Source organism: Engystomops pustulosus, chromosome 4, assembly GCF_040894005.1.
Source record: "Engystomops pustulosus chromosome 4, aEngPut4.maternal, whole genome shotgun sequence".
NCBI lineage: Eukaryota > Metazoa > Chordata > Amphibia > Anura > Leptodactylidae > Engystomops > Engystomops pustulosus.
In genome coordinates this window covers 208,755,780-208,778,307 of record NC_092414.1, presented here as the reverse complement: position 1 = coordinate 208,778,307, position 22,528 = coordinate 208,755,780, and the positions used below count along the sequence as shown (strand labels likewise).

General features: G+C 45.8%; 1 protein-coding gene across 1 annotated transcript in view; it reads right to left on the bottom strand.

The window, feature by feature from the left end:
- LOC140128233 (A.superbus venom factor 1-like) overlaps positions 1-22,528 on the bottom strand; it is a 114,757-nt gene that overhangs the window by 14,259 nt on the left and 77,970 nt on the right. Inside the window, exons 25-28 of the mRNA XM_072149788.1 lie at positions 21,132-21,207; positions 8,926-9,085; positions 8,048-8,149; positions 28-178 (exon numbers count right to left, since the gene is read on the bottom strand). Coding sequence (XP_072005889.1) covers positions 28-178; positions 8,048-8,149; positions 8,926-9,085; positions 21,132-21,207 — 489 coding nt within the window. The remainder of the gene's footprint in view (positions 1-27; positions 179-8,047; positions 8,150-8,925; positions 9,086-21,131; positions 21,208-22,528) is intronic.

The following is a 22,528-nucleotide window of genomic DNA, read 5'->3' as shown; positions in this document are numbered from 1 at the left end:
ATAGTTGTGTAATTTCCGGTTCCCCACCTGCAGCTGCTTCCATGAGTTTCGTGGTGTTCTGCAGTTTGCCGGCCTTAGCCAACGCGTAGGAGGTGAGGGCTATGGAGTAGGGCGTCTCCAAGGAAAGATACGTATTATTTAAATAGTCTGTGGCGTTTCCGATGCATAAAGTTAGATTCTGTATCCAGAGAGAAATGATAAGAAATAGTTAGTATTCTGAACATCAAGGTTTTATAAATTGTTTTGTATATGTTCCACTATTTGGGGCTTGTGTATTATGTATTATAGTCTAGAATAGAAAGTATTAGCCCGTGTGACCACCGTTATGTTAAAGTTGATGTAATGTTACAAGTGGACGCAGTTTCCCAAATCCAATGGATAGATCCTCCAGTTGCATAAAAATAATGTGCGACAGAGCACAAGAGGAAACAAACCCTGGTGTAATACAGTAAAGTTAATACAGGAAGCCAATTGAGACTCTTGCATAAGTCAGCGTCTTGAGAAAAGATATGCATGGCGGCTGATCGTCCCCTCTGGTAATCGACCTCCACCTGCTCCAGGTTACAGGATAGGAAGGATGAAGATACATTTCTAAGTCAATATGGACGGAGATGTGCCCGGTGCTCATACACAGAATTGAGAGACAAATTCACAAAGTATAAACCAAAAGGGCAAGTTTTACCCTCTTTATCACAACTAAATTTTATCATAATTTTATCAAATTTTATCATAACTAAGTTCATTATAAATTATTAAAATGAATAAAGCTCTTTTTCCCCAATGGTGATTCAAAATGATCACCTTTATAGCCTCAATACCCTTGAGAATGTCATTTTAGGTGGCGAAACATGTGGAGGGGGGGGGGGGGCTACTCAGGTTTAGGAATAGATAGGAAGTGCAGTAGTAGCTAGTGTGCATCTACTCGCAATATCACTAAGAGCTAGCACCGGCTACTTTATGTAAAGGCAAACTATAACATAAATGAGAATGAATTAGCGGCACACTGATGAAGTGATAAGGGTGTATATAGGTAATGTAGGAGAAAGGTTGTGTACCCCCAACCCAAATAGAGATAATGTGAAAGGGTAATTTGAAAAATCAGTCCTTGTCCCCATGGGGCTCACAATCTAATGAACCTACAAGTATGTTTTGGAGTGAACATACAATCACGCAAACACGGAGAGAACATACAATCTCTTTGCAGATGTTGACCTGGGTGGGGCTTGAAACCAGGACCCCAGCGCTGCAAGGCACCGTGCCGCCCCCCTCCAGCTCTCATACTGTATGGGCCTAATCTATTTCTAATAAAAGTTAAGTCTTAGTGATAAAGAGGGTAAATTGAGCCCTTTTGGGCATTTGGTTTATATTTGAGTAAAGTATTAACCCTGTGACATCCAGGTCAGAATTTCATTGTTCCACTCCATGCATCACGTAAGTCAGTCCCACCAACTCAATTGGGCTCTTCACTACTCCTGAAATACATCAACATTTCCTTTGTTTGCTAAGTTGTTGTTTACATTTCGGGAGAACGCGTTTCCCCGCTATACTTTTCATAGTGGTTCATCAGAGGTGTAATATTACACAAACAACTCATAACTAGACCCTAATGGTCAGCGATCTATTGTCCACCTTTATCTACTAACCAGTTCCTCCCTACATCTGGGGGGGGGAATATTTGGAAATATCCAGTTGCCTAGAAGCTTGGGGTAGCGATCCACAGAACTAACAAGGGAGAGTCATTGTCAACTAGATACTTGGCTGAATTATTAAAATAACAACAAATTTTAGCCCCATCTGTCATGTTTCGCCAACACTTGGTGTCATCAAGAGTCCCGGGGGTAAATGTGCCCGGCACTCGTGTTACGTATTATTTAATACCTTGTAAGTGCATGACATCACAGGGGTAGGTTTTCCCCGGGATTTCATTGCATGCGATCGGAGTGTGTCGCATCGGCGCCGGCATGCACACGACGGAAATAGGGAAATCGGGGGGCGTGGCCGTAAAAAAACCTGACGAATTCGGAAAAACTGCCGCATTTTAAAACAAAAAAGGTTGCTCGGCACGCGCTTACCTTCACCCACGATGGTTTGGTGAACTTCAGTGCGTTCCGATGCTCTTCAGCGCAGCAGCGACACCTGATGGATGTCGGAGGAACTGCCTTAGTGAATCCCGGATGGACCCGAATCCACCGCAGAGAATGCGCCGCTGGATCGCGAATGGACCTGGTAAGTAAATCTGCCCCTATATCCCAATGAATGCAAAATTGTATGAATGCGCGTCCAGCTCTCTTACTAAGGAGTGTCATCACTTCCTGTTACACACTACTATACTAAATGTGATTGGCTGGTATTTTATATTAGTGGCAGTTTTGAAGTAATACAAATAAAATTAATGTTTAAGGGGAAATTGGGTCACATTGGTTCCTTTTGGCTTCCTGAGGAAGCAATCCGCGAAACGTGCATCAGGGCACCTGGCGGTGCGGTCGCTGAACATGGGTAAGGGAGCTATAATCGTGCAATGTTTGTATACTATGACATGAGATTAGATATATTAGAAGCACAGAGAGTGGGATCGTCTTGCTCTATGGGGGTCATTTACTAAGGGCCCGAATCGCAATTTTTCGCAACCGATTTGCGGCGAATTGCCACAAGTTTTTGGCACACGGGATCGGATTGTGGCGCTTCGGCGCCGGCATGCACGCGACGGAAATCGGGGTAGTGGCCATCGGAAAACCAGACAGATTCGGAAAAAAAGAGGAATTTTTTAAAAAAATGTGTCGCTTGACACGCGCTTACCTGCACCCGAGATAGGACGGTGAACTGCAGCCAACTCCAGCGGACTTCAGCGCAGCAGCGACACCTGGTGGACATCGGGCGCACTACCTTAGTGGATCGCTGAAAGACCCGAATCCTCGACAGAGAACCCGAGGCTGGATCGCGAATGGACCGGGTAAGTAAATCTGCCCCTATAATCTCCCAGCATCTCAGCTAGGGAGAGGAGCAGACTGGGCAAACTGATTAGGAAAGCCAGCTCTGTCCTGGGGGGTCCTGGTGACACAGTGCAGGTGGTAGCTGAGAGGAGGACACTGGGTAAGGTGATGTCTATTCTGGAGAATAGCTCCCATCCCTTGCATGAGACTGTGGTGGCATTGGGGAGCACATTCAGTGACCGACTGCTTCACCCCAAGTGTGAGAGGGAGCGTTATCGTAAGTCATTCCTCCCCGCTGCCATCAGGCTGTTCAACAAACAGAAGTAACCTGCAACCCCCCCCCACACATAACCAGTCCCTGCAAGTCCCATCCACAGACTGAACATCAAACTGCCGATCATTGCTTGTCTCTTTTTTGTCTTTTTATCCCCCTTTTCTTTTTGTTCATTTATCCCTAATATTATTGTTGTCATAGTTTGTACTTCACTCTCTGTACCCTCTCTGCTGCTGTAACGCTGTGAATTTCCCCACTGTGGGACTAATAAAGGATTATCTTATCTTATCTTATATGTGTGGTGTGAAAATCCCTTGTTATACATAACTTGCTGAACCTTTGTGTTCCCTCTAAACGTTTCCCTGATACTATTCCGATGACTCACCCGTCTGATGGCCATTTTTGTATTGGAATCTTGAAAACTTTTATTGCTCACATATTTTAGATATTACAATAAAGATGTGCTATTTTATCATTGTATATCTATGGGGCACATGTAGCATAGTTTCAGCTAGCCAAATTGTCTAATTTTGCCGTTTTTTGCGCCATTTTTGCAACTTTTAACTCTTTTTCAATTACGCCTTGGTCTGCACCTTGTGCAGTGTGCCTTATGTATCTTTGTTTTCCAGATGTTCCGTGCGACATTTTGCCGTTTTTGCGCCACTTTTGCGCCAATTTTGGTGCAATTATGCACCTTGTCCAGGGGAGGTGCAAAGGATTTTTTTTTTCATGGACTCGATTTTAACATATAAATTGGAATTATTTCACATGCCTGAAATGTTTAACATTTTGAACAGTAACCTCTTTTGTCAATATTTTTTTAATTTTTGCATTTTTTTTTATTGGTTACTTCTAAGGGTGAGGTCACACGTTTAATTGCGTTTTTAATGCATTTTGAAACTAATTACAACAGCTGAGGAGAGGGGATTTGCCTTATTTCATTACTGTTAACATTTGCATTTACAAAACGCAATATAAACGCCACATTAACGCATGTTTTAACATAGCATTTACTATGCGTTTTGTCAATTCAAATGTTAACAGTAATGTAAATAGGAAAATCAATTCTCCTCAGCTGTTGTAATAGGTTTCAAAATGCATTAAAAAATGCACATGTTAAATTGCTAATTAACAGTAGTGCCCACTCCTGTATATAACCCCTCACGTGGCTTGTATCCTCTCCTGTATATAACCCCTAACGTGGATTGTGTCCTCTCCTGTATATACTCCCTCACATGGCTTGTATCCTCTCCTGTATATAACCCCCTCACATGGCTTGTGTCCTCTCCTGTATATAACCTCCTCACATGGCTTGAATCCTCTCCTGTATATACTCCCTCACATGGCTTGTATCCTCTCCTGTATATAACCCATCACATGGCTTGTATCCTCTCCTGTATATAACCCCTCACATGGCTTGTATCCTCTCCTGTATATAACCCCTCACATGGTTTGTGTCCTCTCCTGTATATAACCCCTCACATGGCTTGTATCCTCTCCTGTATATAACCCCTTACATGGCTTGTATCCTCTCCTGTATATAACTCCTCACGTGGCTTGTGTCCTCTCCTGTATATAACCCCTCACATGGCTTGTATCCTCTCCTGTATATAACCCCTCATGTGGATTGTGTCCTCTCCTGTATATAACCCCCTCACTTGGCTTGTATCCTCTCCTGTATATAACCCCTCACATGGTTTGTGTCCTCTCCTGTATATAACCCCTCACATGGCTTGTATCCTCTCCTGTATATAACCCCTCACATGGCTAGAATCCTCTCCTGTATATAACACCTCACATGGCTTGTATCCTCTCCTGTATATAACCCCCTCACATGGCTTGTGTCCTCTCCTGTATATAACCTCCTCACATGGCTTGTGTCCTCTCCTGTATATAACCTCCTCACATGGCTTGTATCCTCTCCTGTATATAACCCCTCACATGGCTAGAATCCTCTCCTGTATATAACACCTCACATGGCTTGTATCCTCTCCTGTATATAACCCCCTCACATGGCTTGTATCCTCTCCTGTATATAACCCCTCACATGGCTTGTATCCTCTCCTGTATATAACTCCTCACGTGGCTTGTGTCCTCTCCTGTATATAACCCCTCACATGGCTTGTATCCTCTCCTGTATATAACCCCTCATGTGGATTGTGTCCTCTCCTGTATATAACCCCCTGACTTGGCTTGTATCCTCTCCTGTATATAATCCCTCACATGGCTTGTATCCTCTCCTGTATATAACCCCCTCACATGGCTTTTATCCTCTCTTGTATATAAACCCTCACATGGCTTGTGTCCACTCCTGTATATAACCTCCTCACATGGCTTGTGTCCTCTCCTGTATATAACCCCTTCACATGGCTTGTATCCTCTCCTGCATATAACCCCTCACATGGCTTGTGTCCTCTCCTGTATATAACCCCCTTACATGGCTTGTATCCTCTCCTGTATGTAACCCCCTCACATAACTTGTGTCCTCTCCTGTATATAACCTCCTCACATGGCTTGTATCCTCTCCTGTATATAACCCCTCACATGGCTTGTATGCTCTCCTGTATATAACCCCTCACATGGCTTGTGTCCTCTCCTGTATATAACCCCTCCCATGGCTTGTATCCTCTCCTGTATATAACCCCTCACATGGCTTGTATCCTCACCTGTATATAACCCCTCACATGGCTTGTGTCCTCTCCTGTATATAACCCCCTCACATGGCTTGTATCGTCTCCTGCATATATCCCCCTCACATGGCTTGTATCCTCTCCCATATATAACCCCTCACATGGCTTGTGTCCTCTCCTGTATATAACCCTCTCAACATGGCTAGTATCCTCTCCTGTATATAACCCCCTCACATGGCTTGTATCCTCTCCGGTATATAACCCCCTCACATGGCTTGCATCCTCTCCTGTATATAACCCCTCACATGGTTTGTGTCTTCTCCTGTATATAACCCCCTCACATGGCTTGTGTCCTCTCCTGTATATAACCCCTCACATGGCTTGTATCCTCTCCTGTATATAACCCCTCACATGGCTTGTATCCTCTCCTGTATATAACTCCTCACATGGCTTGTATCCTCTCCTGTATATAACCCCTGACATGGCTTGTATCCTCTCCTGTATATAACCCCCCCCCCCCCACGTGGCTTGTTTCCTCTCCTGTATATAACACCTCACATGGCTTGTGTCCTCTCCTGTATATATCCCCTCGCATGGCTTGTATCCTCTCCTGTATATAACCCCCTCACATGGCTTGTGTCCTCTCCTGTGTATAACCCCCTCTTATGGCTTGTATACTCTCCTGTATATAACCCCCTCACGTGGCTTGTATCCTCTCCTGTATATAAACCCTCACGTGGCTTGTACCCTCTCCTGTATATAAACCCTCACATGGCTTGTATCCTCTCCTGTATATAACCCCCTCACGTGGCTTGTGTCCTCTCTTGTATATAACCCCCTCACATGGCTTGTATCCTCTCCGGTATATAACCCCCTCACATGGCTTGTATCCTCTCCGGTATATAACCCCCTCACATGGCTTGTGTCCTCTCCTGTATATAACCCCTCACATGGCTTGTATCCTCTCCTGTATATAACTCCTCACATGGCTTGTATCCTCTCCTGTATATAACCCCTGACATGGCTTGTATCCTCTCCTGTGTATAACTCCTCACATGGCTTGTATCCTCTCCTGTATATAACCCCTGACATGGCTTGTATCCTCTCCGGTATATAACCCCCTCACATGGCTTGTATCCTCTCCGGTATATAACCCCCTCACATGGCTTGTGTCCTCTCCTGTATATAACCCCTCACATGGCTTGTATCCTCTCCTGTATATAACTCCTCACATGGCTTGTATCCTCTCCTGTATATAACCCCCCCCCCCCCCCACGTGGCTTGTTTCCTCTCCTGTATATAACCCCCATCACATGGCTTGTGTCCTCTCCTGTATATAAACCCCTCACGTGGCTTGTATCCTCTCCTGTATATAACCCCCTCACATGGCTTGTGTCCTCTCCTGTGTATAACCCCCTCTCATGGCTTGTATACTCTCCTGTATATAACCCCCTCACATGGCTTGTATCCTCTCCTGTATATAAACCCTCACATGGCTTGTATCCTCTCCTGTATATAACCCCCTCACATGGCTTTTGTCCTCTTCTGTATATAACCCCTCACATGGCTTGTATCCTCTCCTGTATATAACCCCCTCACATGGCTTGTATCCTCTCCTGTATATAACCCCCTCACATGGCTTTTATCCTCTCCTGTATATAACCCCTCACATGGCTTGTATCCTCTCCTGTATATAACCCCCTCACGTGGCTTGTGTCCATGTGGATTTGAGACATTTGCAATAAAAAGTCTCAAAAAGAAGCCAGAATTTGCTCCTGCTAGGATAGGAAAAACTGAACATGTATCACAAGTAAAAAGACAGGATTATACATAAGGTGCAAAAACTAACCGCCAAATGTCTCTAAAATTCACCTCAGAGAGACCAAACTATGATACATGTGCCCCAACGACTCCATTCTATGTTGGTCTAATATACTTGGTAGGAGTTTCACATGTCAATAATGGGAGGTCTAGGATTAATGACCTTGCCCTAATTGAAATAGGCAAAGAGGATGCAATTGTTATAAAATTTTACTTTTTAAGTTTGTTTAGCTATAAAAAAAAAGTTACAATAGAGGCTATTAGCTCTCTTATTATGTGGGATCTGGTAACCGGTGCAATCTGTAAAAAGATTGTATCATCATAACTGTTATATAAGTAGATATTAAAGTGAAGAAGAGGCGACTTGTGTTATATTGAACAGGAAAACTTACAGAAATTTTATCTTTACAGTGTTCTTCACTTTCTAGGAGGGCGACCAGGACAAAGGCGGTGAGACTGGAATCCAGCTCCTTGGCACCTTCTCTTATACCCTCCTATGTGAAAAAAAAAAATAGGGATACAAAATAGTTTCTAAGAATATTAACAATCATCTGCAGACGGATTTGTGTCTAAGAACTCTGGTCATAAACTGGAAGAAGTTTGCGGCATATTGGAGATGGGAGGGTGCCGGAAGGCCACTCAGACATGGCCGGTAGTACCGTAACCGTGCACAATGCAAGTCAACGGCAGCATTGAAATGTCCCAGTTTGTGTGGCCAGTTCGTGTTATCTGCACTACTTCAGCCTACTATTAACTGGTATCTGGTCTCCAAACATCTAGAAGTATCACCAGTCTGATTCTTTAGAAAGGTCATCAATATTTTTAGACCTTACATTTTTAATGTCTACGTAACTCTATGTGCTTAAAAAAAAATCACATAAGTCAGTCCCACCAACTCAATTGGGCTCTTCACTACTACTGAAATACATACATAAATACTCGAGTATAAGCCTAGTTGTTAAGCACCAAAAAATGTGCTGAACACCCATACTCAGCTTATACTCGAGTAAAAAATGTATAGGTTTTACCAGGTTTTTGTGGTAAAATTAGGGGCCTCGGTTTATACGTGGGTCGGCATATACTCGAGTATATACGGTAACTGCTTCAAGCAAAATGTGGATGACATGTGTTACCTCGTTCTATTATTTTGTTTTTACCTTTTGTAGCTACTTATTTATTGTTGAGTTTTCACATGTTAAGTTGCATTAAAACTTTGTCAAGACATTTCACACATTTTCTATAAGGTTCAGTTCTGGCGGAGCACACATACCCCCAATTCCTCTTGGGAGACGAATGAATCCTCTCTGAATTTCCCTTCTTTATTTTGCGTTTTTTCAATCAGCCACCTCACTGGTTTGCATATATTATCTCTGTTAAAATCGATCAGACGTTTAGCCATGGAAAATACTTTGACCACATACGCAGTGAGCCTGAAAGATAGAAGTCTGGTAAGTACGGAGGGAGCCAGAGTACTCACAAGCAAAATATAAATTATTACAAGCAAGAAAGGAGCTTAAAGCTAATTTTCTACTACTCGTTTTGCTTAGTCTGTGCAAAATAGGTTTTATAGTATCTCCCTGGTAACATTGTTACTAAAGGTTGCTAAGGTGAGCCTGTATTCTTCTTGTTTGATTTGTATTTTCAACTTTCCTCAGTTTTCACTGTGTAGACCGATCTTTATATTGATTTTGTACTAAAACCTTCCTACCTTTTAGCTGGTTGGTGAACCGTTAACTGCGTCGTTCATCTCTCACATCTATTTAGACAGGGAGGCTGTGTTGTTAGTGCTAGTAAAAGTGAGTTTAAGATAAAGTAGGATGAAGAGAAAGAGAAACATTTAATGGTAACCGAAGGTGAGGGGCCAAGTATTCAAGTCTAGTCTAGCCCGGAAAAGACCAAGAGAAAGGGAGATAATAAAGATACATGGAAGGCTATGGGCCATTGGAACTAATATGTCAATAAGGGTCATAGAAATAGAAATAAGAAACAATCGCAGTCACTGTGGGGTTGTGTATTTACAAAGGCCATGTATATGTGAGCAATATAGGGCAGTTTATGGAAACACCTTAGGGCCTAAAGATTTTTTCTTTCTACAACTCAACAACTCTTGGGATGTAAAACAACTTTGCCAATTAACTTTGTTACCAAAATCCAGCAGTTTTTTTTGCTATACCCCTTAGATTACCTCAGAACTGTAGTAGCTGCTTCCTCTCTCTGTGCTGATAAGCCCAGATGAGTCTGTACTGACATGTGAAAGAGCTCTCTCTGTGTATGTAGCAGTGCTAGATGTGTTCCGAACAGTGGATATAGATGTCTCCTGCACAGAATAGTGAGGTACAAGTTCTCTCCTCTTCCCTATAAGTCCATCCACCCCAGTCTTATTCTACAGAACTTTCTCTGTCACACTATGTACCTCATGCTGCTCCTTTCCCCCACTTTTCCATTGGCAGTATCAGCTCTGTGCAGATAAGTTATTAACCCTTAGTGGGCATACAACACAGCTTATATACTTCATGTAACTGGTTTACTTATGATTTCTTCCACTTATTACATGTTCTCTGCTCCTCCATGTGATGGAGCTGCCAGGCTGTCACTATGTACATCCTGTATGTGCACTGTATAGTGTTCACTGGATTCACGTGTGTGAAACTAAATGGATTTAATAGGACGAGCAGCACAAAGTAGGATTAGAGGCTGGGATCGGCACAACTAAAGTAAAAAGCATACAATGACGGCCAAAGCTGTAGCAAAAACTACTAAAATTATAAATGAACACAGATGTACGCTATATGACCAAAGATATACAATTTTATTGATAATGCAAAAAGAGCACAGCAAGAACAAACAGCAATAAAAACCATTAAAAAGTGTGCAAAGCACACAAATACAACAGGCAGAGCAACCCAGCATATGATAGTGCTGGTTGCTCTGCACACCACCAGCTCCCCCCTACCTGCAGAGAACCCCTTCCTCTGCACAAGTGTAAGGCAATGTACGATAATGAATCAGTTGGAAAAAACCTTGCTATGTCCCAAAACCAAGGTGCGGTTTGACTAAGTGTACAAATATACAAAGTCTGGGGGGAAAAAACCCAAGATTCCTTAGGGGGAAGCTAGGCGACTAGCGATACGCGTGGGGTCTTCTCTAGAGATGAGCGAACATGCTCGTCCGAGCTTGATGCTCGGTCGAGCATTAGGGTACTCGAAACTGCTCGTTACTCGGACGAATACTTCGCCCGCTCGAGAAAATGGCAGCTCCCGCCGTTTTGCTTTTTGGCGGCCAGAAACAGAGCCAATCACAAGCCAGGAGACTCTGCACTCCACCCAGCATGACGTGGTACCCTTACACGTCGATAGCAGTGGTTGGCTGGCCAGATCAGGTGACCCTGGGATAGACTAGCCGCTGGCCGCGCTGCTCGGATCATTCTGTCTCTGGATGCCGCTAGGGAGAGAGCTGCTGCTGCTCAGGGAAAGCGTTAGGGTGTTCTATTAGCTTACTGTTAGGCAGGAGTGATTCTCAAAGAACCCAACAGCCCTTCTTAGGGCTACAATAACGTTCTACTTTTTTTATTTTAATTTGCATCTTTTACCATTTTGTGAGGAATTAGCAGGGGGACTTGCTACCGTTGTGTTTAGCTCTTAGTGGCACACATATCCATAGCAAAGACCGAAGTGGGAAAATTCAGTAGGGGTTGGATTTCTATTAGGCAATAACTCAGTGTCATCTCATCTGGCATAGTACTGTGCTTCCTTTGATACTTGGCTAGAAAATAGCCATAGGAGAATACAAACAGCTTCTTGAAGCCTACAGTAGCGTTCTATATATTTGATTTCTGGTTGATCTGCTGGTGACTGTAGTTTCTGCAGTGCATGTACTTGCCAATTCTGAGCAATTTGTAGTGGGACTTGCGACCGCTGTGTTCTGCGCTTAGTGGCGCACATATCCATAGCAAAGGCTGAAGTGGCAAAATTCAGTAGGGGTTGGATTTCTATTAGGCAATAACTCAGTGTCATCTCATCTGGCATAGTACTGTGCTTCCTTTGATACTTGGCTAGAAAATAGCCATAGGAGAATACAAACAGCTTCTTGAAGCCTACAGTAGCGTTCTATATATTTGATTTCTGGTTGATCTGCTGGTGACTGTAGTTTCTGCAGTGCATGTACTTGCCAATTCTGAGCAATTTGTAGTGGGACTTGCGACCGCTGTGTTCTGCGCTTAGTGGCGCACATATCCATAGCAAAGGCTGAAGTGGCAAAATTCAGTAGGGGTTGGATTTCTATTAGGCAATAACTCAGTGTCATCTCATCTGGCATAGTACTGTGCTTCCTTTGATACTTGGCTAGAAAATAGCCATAGGAGAATACAAACAGCTTCTTGAAGCCTACAGTAGCGTTCTATATATTTGATTTCTGGTTGATCTGCTGGTGACTGTAGTTTCTGCAGTGCATGTACTTGCCAATTCTGAGCAATTTGTAGTGAGACTTGCGACCGCTGTGTTCTGCGCTTAGTGGCGCACATATCCATAGCAAAGGCTGAAGTGGCAAAATTCAGTAGGGGTTGGATTTCTATTAGGCAATAACTCAGTGTCATCTCATCTGGCATAGTACTGTGCTTCCTTTGATACTTGGCTAGAAAATAGCCATAGCAATAGGATAGCATTGTTTGGTTTTAAAAACTCAAAAAAAAACAAAAAACACAAAAAAAAAAAAAAAAACACAAAAAAAAACAAAAAAAAGTAAAAAAAAAAATAAAGTTATAACTCTCATTTTAAAAATGTTTAACCCGAGGGCTAGGGGTAGAGGACGAGGGCGGGGACGTGGGCGTCCAACTACTGCAGGGGTCAGAGGCCGTGGTCCTGGGCGGGGTGAGACACCACCTGCTGATGAGGGAGCAGGGGAACGCCGCAGAGCTACACTCCCTAGGTTCATGTCTGAAGTTACTGGGACTCGTGGTAGAGCACTGTTGAGGCCAGAACAGTGCGAACAGGTGATGTCGTGGATTGCTGACAATGCTTCGAGCAATTTGTCCACCACCAGTCAGTCTTCCACGCAGTCCACCCATGTCACCGAAATCGCCACTCCTCCAGCTCCTGCACCTCAGCCTCCTCCCCCCCAGTCTGCCCCCTCCCAGGAAAATTTGGCATTTGAACCGGCATACTCTGAGGAACTGTTTTCTGGACCCTTCCCACAGTCACAAACCACTTGTCCGGTTGCTGCTGAGCAATTTTCCGATGCCCAGGTTTTCCACCAGTCACAGTCTGTGGGTGATGATGACCTTCTTGACGTAGTGGAAGTGTGTAAAGAGGTGTCCGACGATGAGGAGACACGGTTGTCAGACAGTGGGGAAGTTGTTGTCAGGGCAGGAAGTCCGAGGGGGGAGCAGACTGAGGGATCGGAGGATGATGAGGTGACAGACCCAAGCTGGGTTGAGAGGCCGGGTGAACACAGTGCTTCTGAGACGGAGGAGAGTCCTCGACCTGAACAGGTTGGAAGAGGCAGTGGTGGGGCCAGACGGAGAGGCAGGGCCAGAGCTGGTGCATCAGCGCCACTGTCAACTAGTGAAGCTCCCGTGGTGAGGGCTCTTGCGGCGAGGGCTAGATCTTCAGAAGTGTGGAGGTTCTTTAAGGAAACACCGGATGACCGACGGACTGTGGTGTGCAACATTTGCCAAACCAGGCTCAGCAGGGGTTCCACCACTACTAGCTTAACTACCACCAGTATGCGCAGGCATATGAATGCTAAGCACACCACTCAGTGGCAACAAGCCCGTTCACCTCCGGCCGTGCACACCACTGCTCCTTCCCCTGTGTCAGCTGCTAGTCAGCCCCCTGCCCAGGACCCTGCCACAAAAACCCCATCGTCGCCTCCACGATCCTCCACAGCATCCACCAGCGTTCAGCTCTCCATACCCCAGACGCTGGAGCGGAAACGCAAATATAGTGCAACCCACCCGCACGCCCAAGCCCTTAATGTGCACATCTCCAGATTGCTTAGCCTGGAGATGCTGCCCTATAGGCTAGTAGAGACCGAGGCCTTTCGCAACCTCATGGCGGCGGCCGCCCCTCGGTATTCGGTCCCCAGCCGCCACTACTTTTCCCGATGTGCCGTCCCAGCCCTGCACCAGCACGTGTCAGACAACATCATCCGTGCCCTGACCAACGCCGTTTCTGACAAGGTCCACCTGACCACGGACACGTGGACGAGTGCTGCCGGGCAGGGCCACTATATATCGCTGACGGCACATTGGGTTAACTTGGTGGAGGCTGGGACCGAGTCTGACCCTGGGGCTGCTCATATACTGCCGACGCCGAGGATTGCGGGGCCTACCTCGGTCCAGGTGTTTCAGGCCTACTATGCCTCCTCCTCCTCCCACCCCTCCTCCACCTCCTCCTCCGAACTACCATCCGTGGGCACGGCGCCATCAGTCGGTAGCTCTAGGCACAGCAGCAGTGCCGTCGCTAAGCGACAGCAGGCGGTGCTCAAACTGCTGAGCCTAGGCGACAAAAGGCACACCGCCCAAGAGCTATTACAGGGCATCACGGCGCAGACTGATCTGTGGCTGGCACCGCTGAACCTCAAGCCGGGAATGGTTGTGTGTGACAACGGCCGTAACCTGGTGGCGGCTCTGCAACTCGGCAGACTGACACATGTGCCATGCCTGGCCCATGTGTTAAATCTGATAGTGCAGCGTTTCCTCAAGACATACCCCAATCTGTCTGATTTGCTCACGAAGGTGCGCCGCATCTGTGCGCATTTCAGGAAGTCCAGCCCAGATGCTGCCACTCTCAGGGCAGCGCAGCGCCGCCTCCAACTGCCCGCTCACCGACTGTTGTGCGACGTGCCCACGAGGTGGAATTCAACACTGACCATGTTATCCAGAGTTTACCAGCAGCGCAGAGCGATTGTAGACTGCCAGATGTCAACTTCCACCAGAACTGGTAGTCAGGTCAGTCAGCTTCCTCAAGTCTACAATGAGGAGTGGACGTGGATGTCTGATATCTGTCAGGTGCTGAGTAACTTTGAGGAGTCAACACAGATGGTCAGTGGCGATGCCGCCATCATCAGCCTCACCATCCCGCTGCTTGGCCTGTTGAAAAACTCTCTGGTCAGCATGAAGTCGGAAGCTTTGCGCTCGTCACAAGAGACGGGGGAAGAATATTCCCTTGTTGATAGCCAAAGCACCCTGAGGTCTGTTTCTCAGCGCATATCGGAGGAGGTGGAGGTGGAGGAGGATGAGGAGGAGAATGTTGGCGAGACACAAGAGGGGACCATTGTTGAGTCCTTCACTGTTCAGCGTGTATGGGCAGAAGAAGAGGAGTTGGAGGAGTTGGAGGAGGAGGAAATGGACAGTCAGGCCAGTGAGGGGAGTGAATTCTTACGCGTTGGTACTCTGGCGCATATGGCAGATTTCATGCTAGGCTGCCTATCCCGTGACCCTCGCGTTCAAAGAATTTATTCCAGCACCGATTACTGGGTGTTCACTCTCCTGGACCCACGGTACAAGCAAAATCTTCCCACTCTCATCCCTGGAGAGGAAAGGAGTGTGAGAATGCATGAATACCAGCAGGCCCTGGTGCACAAGCTGAAACAGTATTTCCCTTCTGACAGCGCTAGCGGCAGAGTGCGTAGTTCTGCGGGACAAGTAGCGAGGGAGAGTAGGCGAGCAGGCAGCTTGTCCAGCACTGGCAAGGGTACGCTTTACAAGGCTTTTGCCAGCTTTATGTCACCCCAGCAAGACACTGTCACCTGTCCCCAGTCTCGGCAGAGTAGGGCTGATCTTTACAGAAAGATGGTGAGGGAGTACGTAGCTGACCATACCATCGTCCTAAATGATCACACAGCTCCCTACAACTACTGGGTTTCAAAGCTGGACATGTGGCACGAACTGGCGCTGTACGCCTTGGAGGTTCTTGCCTGCCCTGCCGCTAGCGTCTTGTCCGAGCGGGTTTTCAGTGCAGCTGGTGGCATCATCACCGATAAGCGTACACGCCTGTCGACTGACAGCGCTGACAGGCTGACGCTTATTAAAATGAATAAAGGCTGGATTTCTCAGAATTTCCAATCTCCACCAGGTGAAGGAAGCTCAACCTGAATAATTGATCCACTCCTCCTCCTCCTCCTCATTTTCCTCCTTCTCCTCCTCTTTGTACAGTAAAGCAGAGGAAAATGGCTATTTTTTGACAGGGCCCACTGGCTCTTGCTATAGTACTTCATGCATTTAATTTTTCTGGAGGGCCACCTACCCGGTCCTCTGTTTGAAACAATTTTTGTGAGTGCCACATACAGGCACTCAATCTATTCCATTTTTCTGGAGGGCCACCTACCCGGTCCTCTGTTTTAAAAAATTTTTGGGACTGCCACATACAGGCACTCAATCTATTCCATTTTACTGCAGGGCCACCTACCTGCTCCTCTGGTTTGAACAATTTTTGGGACTGCCACATACAGGCACTCAATCTATTCCATTTTACTGGAGGGCCACCTACCTGCTCCTCTGGTTTGAAACATTTTTGGGACTGCCACATACAGGCACTCAATCTATTCCATTTTACTGCAGGGCCACCTACCTGCTCCTCTGGTTTGAAACATTTTTGGGACTGCCACATACAGGCACTCAATCTATTCCATTTTACTGGAGGGCCACCTACCTGCTCCTCTGGTTTGAAACATTTTTGGGACTGCCACATACAGGCACTCAATCTATTCCATTTTACTGCAGGGCCACCTACCTGCTCCTCTGGTTTGAACAATTTTTGGGACTGCCACATACAGGCACTCAATCTATTCCATTTTACTGCAGGGCCACCTACCTGCTCCTCTGGTTTGAACAATTTTTGGGACTGCCACATACAGGCACTCAATCTATTCCATTTTACTGGAGGGCCACCTACCTGCTCCTCTGGTTTGAAACATTTTTGGGACTGCCACATACAGGCACTCAATCTATTCCATTTTACTGCAGGGCCACCTACCTGCTCCTCTGGTTTGAAACATTTTTGGGACTGCCACATACAGGCACTCAATCTATTCCATTTTACTGGAGGGCCACCTACCTGCTCCTCTGGTTTGAAACATTTTTGGGACTGCCACATACAGGCACTCAATCTATTCCATTTTACTGCAGGGCCACCTACCTGCTCCTCTGGTTTGAACAATTTTTGGGACTGCCACATACAGGCACTCAATCTATTCCATTTTACTGCAGGGCCACCTACCTGCTCCTCTGGTTTGAAACATTTTTGGGACTGCCACATACAGGCACTCAATCTATTCCATTTTACTGGAGGGCCACCTACCTGCTCCTCTGGTTTGAAACATTTTTGGGACTGCCACATACAGGCACTCAATCTATTCCATTTTACTGCAGGGCCACCTACCTGCTCCTCTGGTTTGAACAATTTTTGGGACTGCCACATACAGGCACTCAATCTATTCCATTTTACTGCAGGGCCACCTACCTGCTCCTCTGGTTTGAACAATTTTTGGGACTGCCACATACAGGCACTCAATCTATTCCATTTTACTGGAGGGCCACCTACCTGCTCCTCTGGTTTGAAACATTTTTGGGACTGCCACATACAGGCACTCAATCTATCCCATTTTACTGGTGGGCCACCTACCTGCTCCTCTGGTTTGAAAAATGTTTGGGACTGCCACATACAGGCACTATCCAAATTAAATTGTCTCCATAGCAGCCTCCACACGTTGTCTCCATTGCTACCTCCAAAAGTCGTCCATATAGCTGCCTCCATACATCGTCCCTTTATCAAACGAGGTGTGTCAGGCAGAAATTTGGGTTGTTTTCATGGATTCCACATCAAAGTTGTTAACTTTGTCGCCACCCTGCTGTGTTATCCACAAAATATACTGGCAAACTTTTACCATTTAGGGATATTATTTCAGCGCTTCTTGCGCAGATGTTTACATTCCCCTCACCCGGCATATCCTAAACTTATAAGAACGCTACTACACTTGATCTTATACAAAAGGTTCTTAGAAGTGCTGTTTGGGGAGTAGCCTAGAGACAGGGGCTTGGATTGGCGAAAGCTCGCCTGGCAGCGGAACGCCAGCTCCATGCGCATCATGCGCTTCTTGCGCATCTGTTTACATTCCCCTCACCCGCCATATCCCAAACTTATAAGAACGCTACTACACTTAACTTGGTGCAGGCTGGGACCGAGTCTGACCCTGGGGCTGGTCATATACTGCCGACGCAGAGAATTGCGGGGCCTACCTCGGTCCAGGTCTCAAAGGCCTACTATACCTCCTCCCACCCCTCCTCCTCCTCCGAATTACCATCCGTGGGCATGGCGCCATCAGTCGGTAGCTCTAGGCACAGCAGCAGTGCCATCGCTAAGCGACAGCAGGCGGTGCTGAAACTGCTGAGCCTAGGCGATAAAAGGCACACCGCCCAAGAGCTATTACAGGGCATTCCACATCAAAGTTGTTAACTTTGTCGCCACCCTGCTGTGTAATCCCCAAAATATACTTGCAAACTTTTACCATTTAGGGATATTATTTCAGCGCTTCTTGCGCATCTGTTTACATTCCCCTCACCCGGCATATCCTAAACTTATAAGAACGCTACTACACTTGATCTTATACAAAAGGTTCTTAGAAGTGCTGTTTGGGGAGTAGCCTAGAGACAGGGGCTTGGATTGGCGAAAGCTCGCCTGGCAGCGGAACGCCAGCTCCATGCGCATCATGCGCTTCTTGCGCATCTGTTTACATTCCCCTCACCCGCCATATCCCAAACTTATAAGAACGCTACTACACTTAACTTGGTGCAGGCTGGGACCGAGTCTGACCCTGGGGCTGGTCATATACTGCCGACGCAGAGAATTGCGGGGCCTACCTCGGTCCAGGTCTCAAAGGCCTACTATACCTCCTCCCACCCCTCCTCCTCCTCCGAATTACCATCCGTGGGCATGGCGCCATCAGTCGGTAGCTCTAGGCACAGCAGCAGTGCCATCGCTAAGCGACAGCAGGCGGTGCTGAAACTGCTGAGCCTAGGCGATAAAAGGCACACCGCCCAAGAGCTATTACAGGGCATTCCACATCAAAGTTGTTAACTTTGTCGCCACCCTGCTGTGTAATCCCCAAAATATACTTGCAAACTTTTACCATTTAGGGATATTATTTCAGCGCTTCTTGCGCATCTGTTTACATTCCCCTCACCCGGCATATCCTAAACTTATAAGAACGCTACTACACTTGATCTTATACAAAAGGTTCTTAGAAGTGCTGTTTGGGGAGTAGCCTAGAGACAGGGGCTTGGATTGGCGAAAGCTCGCCTGGCAGCGGAGCGCCAGCTCCATGCCAAGATCCAACTAACATAGTTTTAACTGCAGCACCTTTAATCTACTACTAGTTCACTGCCTCCATACATGGTCCCCTTATCAAACGAGCTGTGTCAGGCAGAATTTTGGGTTGTTTTCATGGCTTCCATGTTAACTTTGTCGCCACCCTGCTGTGTAATCCACAAAATATACTGGCAAACTTTTATCATGTACCGATATTATTTGAGCGCTTCTTGCTCACCTCCTTTGGTTCCTCTCTGCTACCCATTGGTTTGAAGCCTGAGTCCATTTAGGGTATGTTGCCATGCCTGCCGCTGCTGCCGCTGCCTCTGCATGCCGTCCCCTATAGTGTCAGGGTCAATTATTGGATGTTTTAGATGCTATCTAGCTTCATTCTGTCACTCTGTCATGGCCATGCTGTTGCCCATAATTTTGGCATAATGGTGCGATTATGCAGCCTCAGAGGCATCCATGCATGCTGCCCCTGCTGTTTCCTGTCCATTTCCGTGGTGTTTCCATCCTTTTCTGAGGTTCCCAGGTGTTTGGCCAAGCTTCCCTGTGCAGAGCCTTGGTCCCCTTGAAAAATGCTCGAGTCTCCCATTGACTTCAATGGGGTTCGTTATTCGAGACGAGCACTCGAGCATCGGGAAAAGTTCGTCTCGAATAACGAGTACCCGAGCATTTTAGTGTTCGCTCATCTCTAGTCTTCTCCCCAGCTCTTCTCCTTCCCTCCACCGCATTCCACCACAGGACTTTGCCATCTTCACAGGTAAAACCGAGCGTGGACCCTGGGCTTGCGCCCACCACACTTTTTTTTAGTATCTTGGGTTTTTTCCCCCAAAACTTTGTATATTTGTACACTTAATCAAACCGCACCTTGGTTTTGGGACATAGCAAGGTTTTTTCCAACTGATTCATTATCGTACATTGCCTTACACTTGTGCAGAGGAAGGGGTTCTCTGCAGGTAGGGGGGAGCTGGTGGTGTGCAGAGCAACCAGCACTATCATATGCTGGGTTGCTCTGCCTGTTGTATTTGTGTGCTTTGCACACTTTTTAATGGTTTTTATTGCTGTTTGTTCTTGCTGTGCTCTTTTTGCATTATCAATAAAATTGTATATCTTTGGTCATATAGCGTACATCTGTGTTCATTTATAATTTGAGCAGCACAAAGTAGGCATCAAAGGGGGAATCACATATAATAATTTAGTAAAATCACTATAGCTTTACAGTAACACTTTAAGGTTTGTTCACATGGTGGGAGTTATTTATCATTAGACCAGTTCCTTGGGACAGTTCTATGTATTTTTTCGGAGCTCCGCCGCCCATAAGATTCATTAATTTGGCTGCTTTATAAATGTCCTTATGGTCTATTTTCTATCTGGGATTTTTTTTCAAAAAGTCCCAAAAAAGTCTCGAGCCGGGGACTGCAGTGACATTGAGACTTTTTGTAAAAGTCTCAAGTCATGAATGTGGCTTTGCACGGCGTAGCAGTAGCAGCAGTTCTATGTTTAGTCCAGATTTAATAAAGAGGTGTATAAAGTCCTTCAAGACTTTTTAGCAGTGAAAAGTCTCAAATACCCTCAATTTGACTACTTTAAGACTTTTTTATACCAAAAAAGCTCAATGTGATATCTTTATGGATGTCTAACCATCGAACTTCTAAGGAAATTAAGTTGTGAGCCTCTCCTGTTACATCCCCATATCTGATGGTTATTCCAGAGCATGCCAGGTCACCATATTTGGTCAGGAGACTCCTGCGTACAGGCTGGGGGAGGATACTTTATCCTTCACCCTCTCTTCATGGTAATAAGCTCTGATAATCAGCAGCACCTAGAAAAGTGATAAGCGGCCCCAACTTTGCATTAAACACGCAACTCCTATGTAGTAGGGTTGTGTCTTGCTAATTTAGATCAACCTACAAATCAGTAGCCCAAAAGTGGGGGAAAGGAGCAGCATAAGGTACATAGTGTGACAGAGAAAGTTCTGTAGAATAAGACTGGGGTGGATGGACTTAGAGGGAAGAGGAGAGAACTTGTACCTCTGACAAAGTAAAGAACGTTTTTAAAAGGGAAATGTTATATTTTGCTTATTACCAACATATACATCTAATGCGGGGATGAGGAGGATAAATATATTATGGTTGGAGGTTGAACCAATAGTAAATGTCTTTATTACCATGTGCTGGTACTATAGGTGTTCCATGAGTCGTATGAACCGTCTCTCTTAGAGATTGTCAATTGATTTTCTACACCTGTCAACAAAATATATAAAATAATAACAACAATAATAATAAATAACAGACAATGAAATAATTTTCTTTAGTGAAATCAACCAACCGTGTACAGAAGGGGTGTGTCTATGTATACAACATATAGAAATATAATATATCTATCTCTATTGTTTAAAGAAATATGAGAGAAAAGGAAATACAAATCTCAAGAACTTATAGGGAACCTGTCACCAGGAGCTTTTTTTCTGGCTCCCCCATGTCCTCATAGAGAATAGTGTACACCAGAGACACTTACTCATAGGCCCAGGGACCGTGGAAATCTTTTTATATTGTTATTAGAGATGAGCGAACACTAAAATGCTCGGGTACTCGTTATTCGAGACGAACTTTTCCCGATGCTCGAGTGCTCGTCTCGAATAACGAACCCCATTGAAGTCAATGGGAGACTCGAGCATTTTTCAAGGGGACCAAGGCTCTGCACAGGGAAGCTTGGCCAAACACCTGGGAACCTCAGAAAAGGATGGAAACACCACGGAAATGGACAGGAAACAGCAGGGGCAGCATGCATGGATGCCTCTGAGGCTGCATAATCGCACCATTATGCCAAAATTATGGGCAACAGCATGGCCATGACAGAGTGACAGAATGAAGCTAGATAGCATCTAAAACATCCAATAATTGACCCTGACACTATAGGGGACGGCATGCAGAGGCAGCGGCAGCAGGCTAGAGAGTGTCATGGCGACATACCCTAAATGGACTCAGGCTTCAAACCAATGGGTGGCAGAGAGGAACCAAAGGAGGTGAGCAAGAAGCGCTCAAATAATATCGGTACATGATAAAAGTTTGCCAGTATATTTTGTGGATTACACAGCAGGGTGGCGACAAAGTTAACATGGAAGCCATGAAAACAACCCAAAATTCTGCCTGACACAGCTCGTTTGATAAGGGGACCATGTATGGAGGCAGTGAACTAGTAGTAGATTAAAGGTGCTGCAGTTAAAACTATGTTAGTTGGATCTTGGCATGGAGCTGGCGCTCCGCTGCCAGGCGAGCTTTCGCCAATCCAAGCCCCTGTCTCTAGGCTACTCCCCAAACAGCACTTCTAAGAACCTTTTGTATAAGATCAAGTGTAGTAGCGTTCTTATAAGTTTAGGATATGCCGGGTGAGGGGAATGTAAACAGATGCGCAAGAAGCGCTGAAATAATATCCCTAAATGGTAAAAGTTTGCAAGTATATTTTGGGGATTACACAGCAGGGTGGCGACAAAGTTAACAACTTTGATGTGGAATGCCCTGTAATAGCTCTTGGGCGGTGTGCCTTTTATCGCCTAGGCTCAGC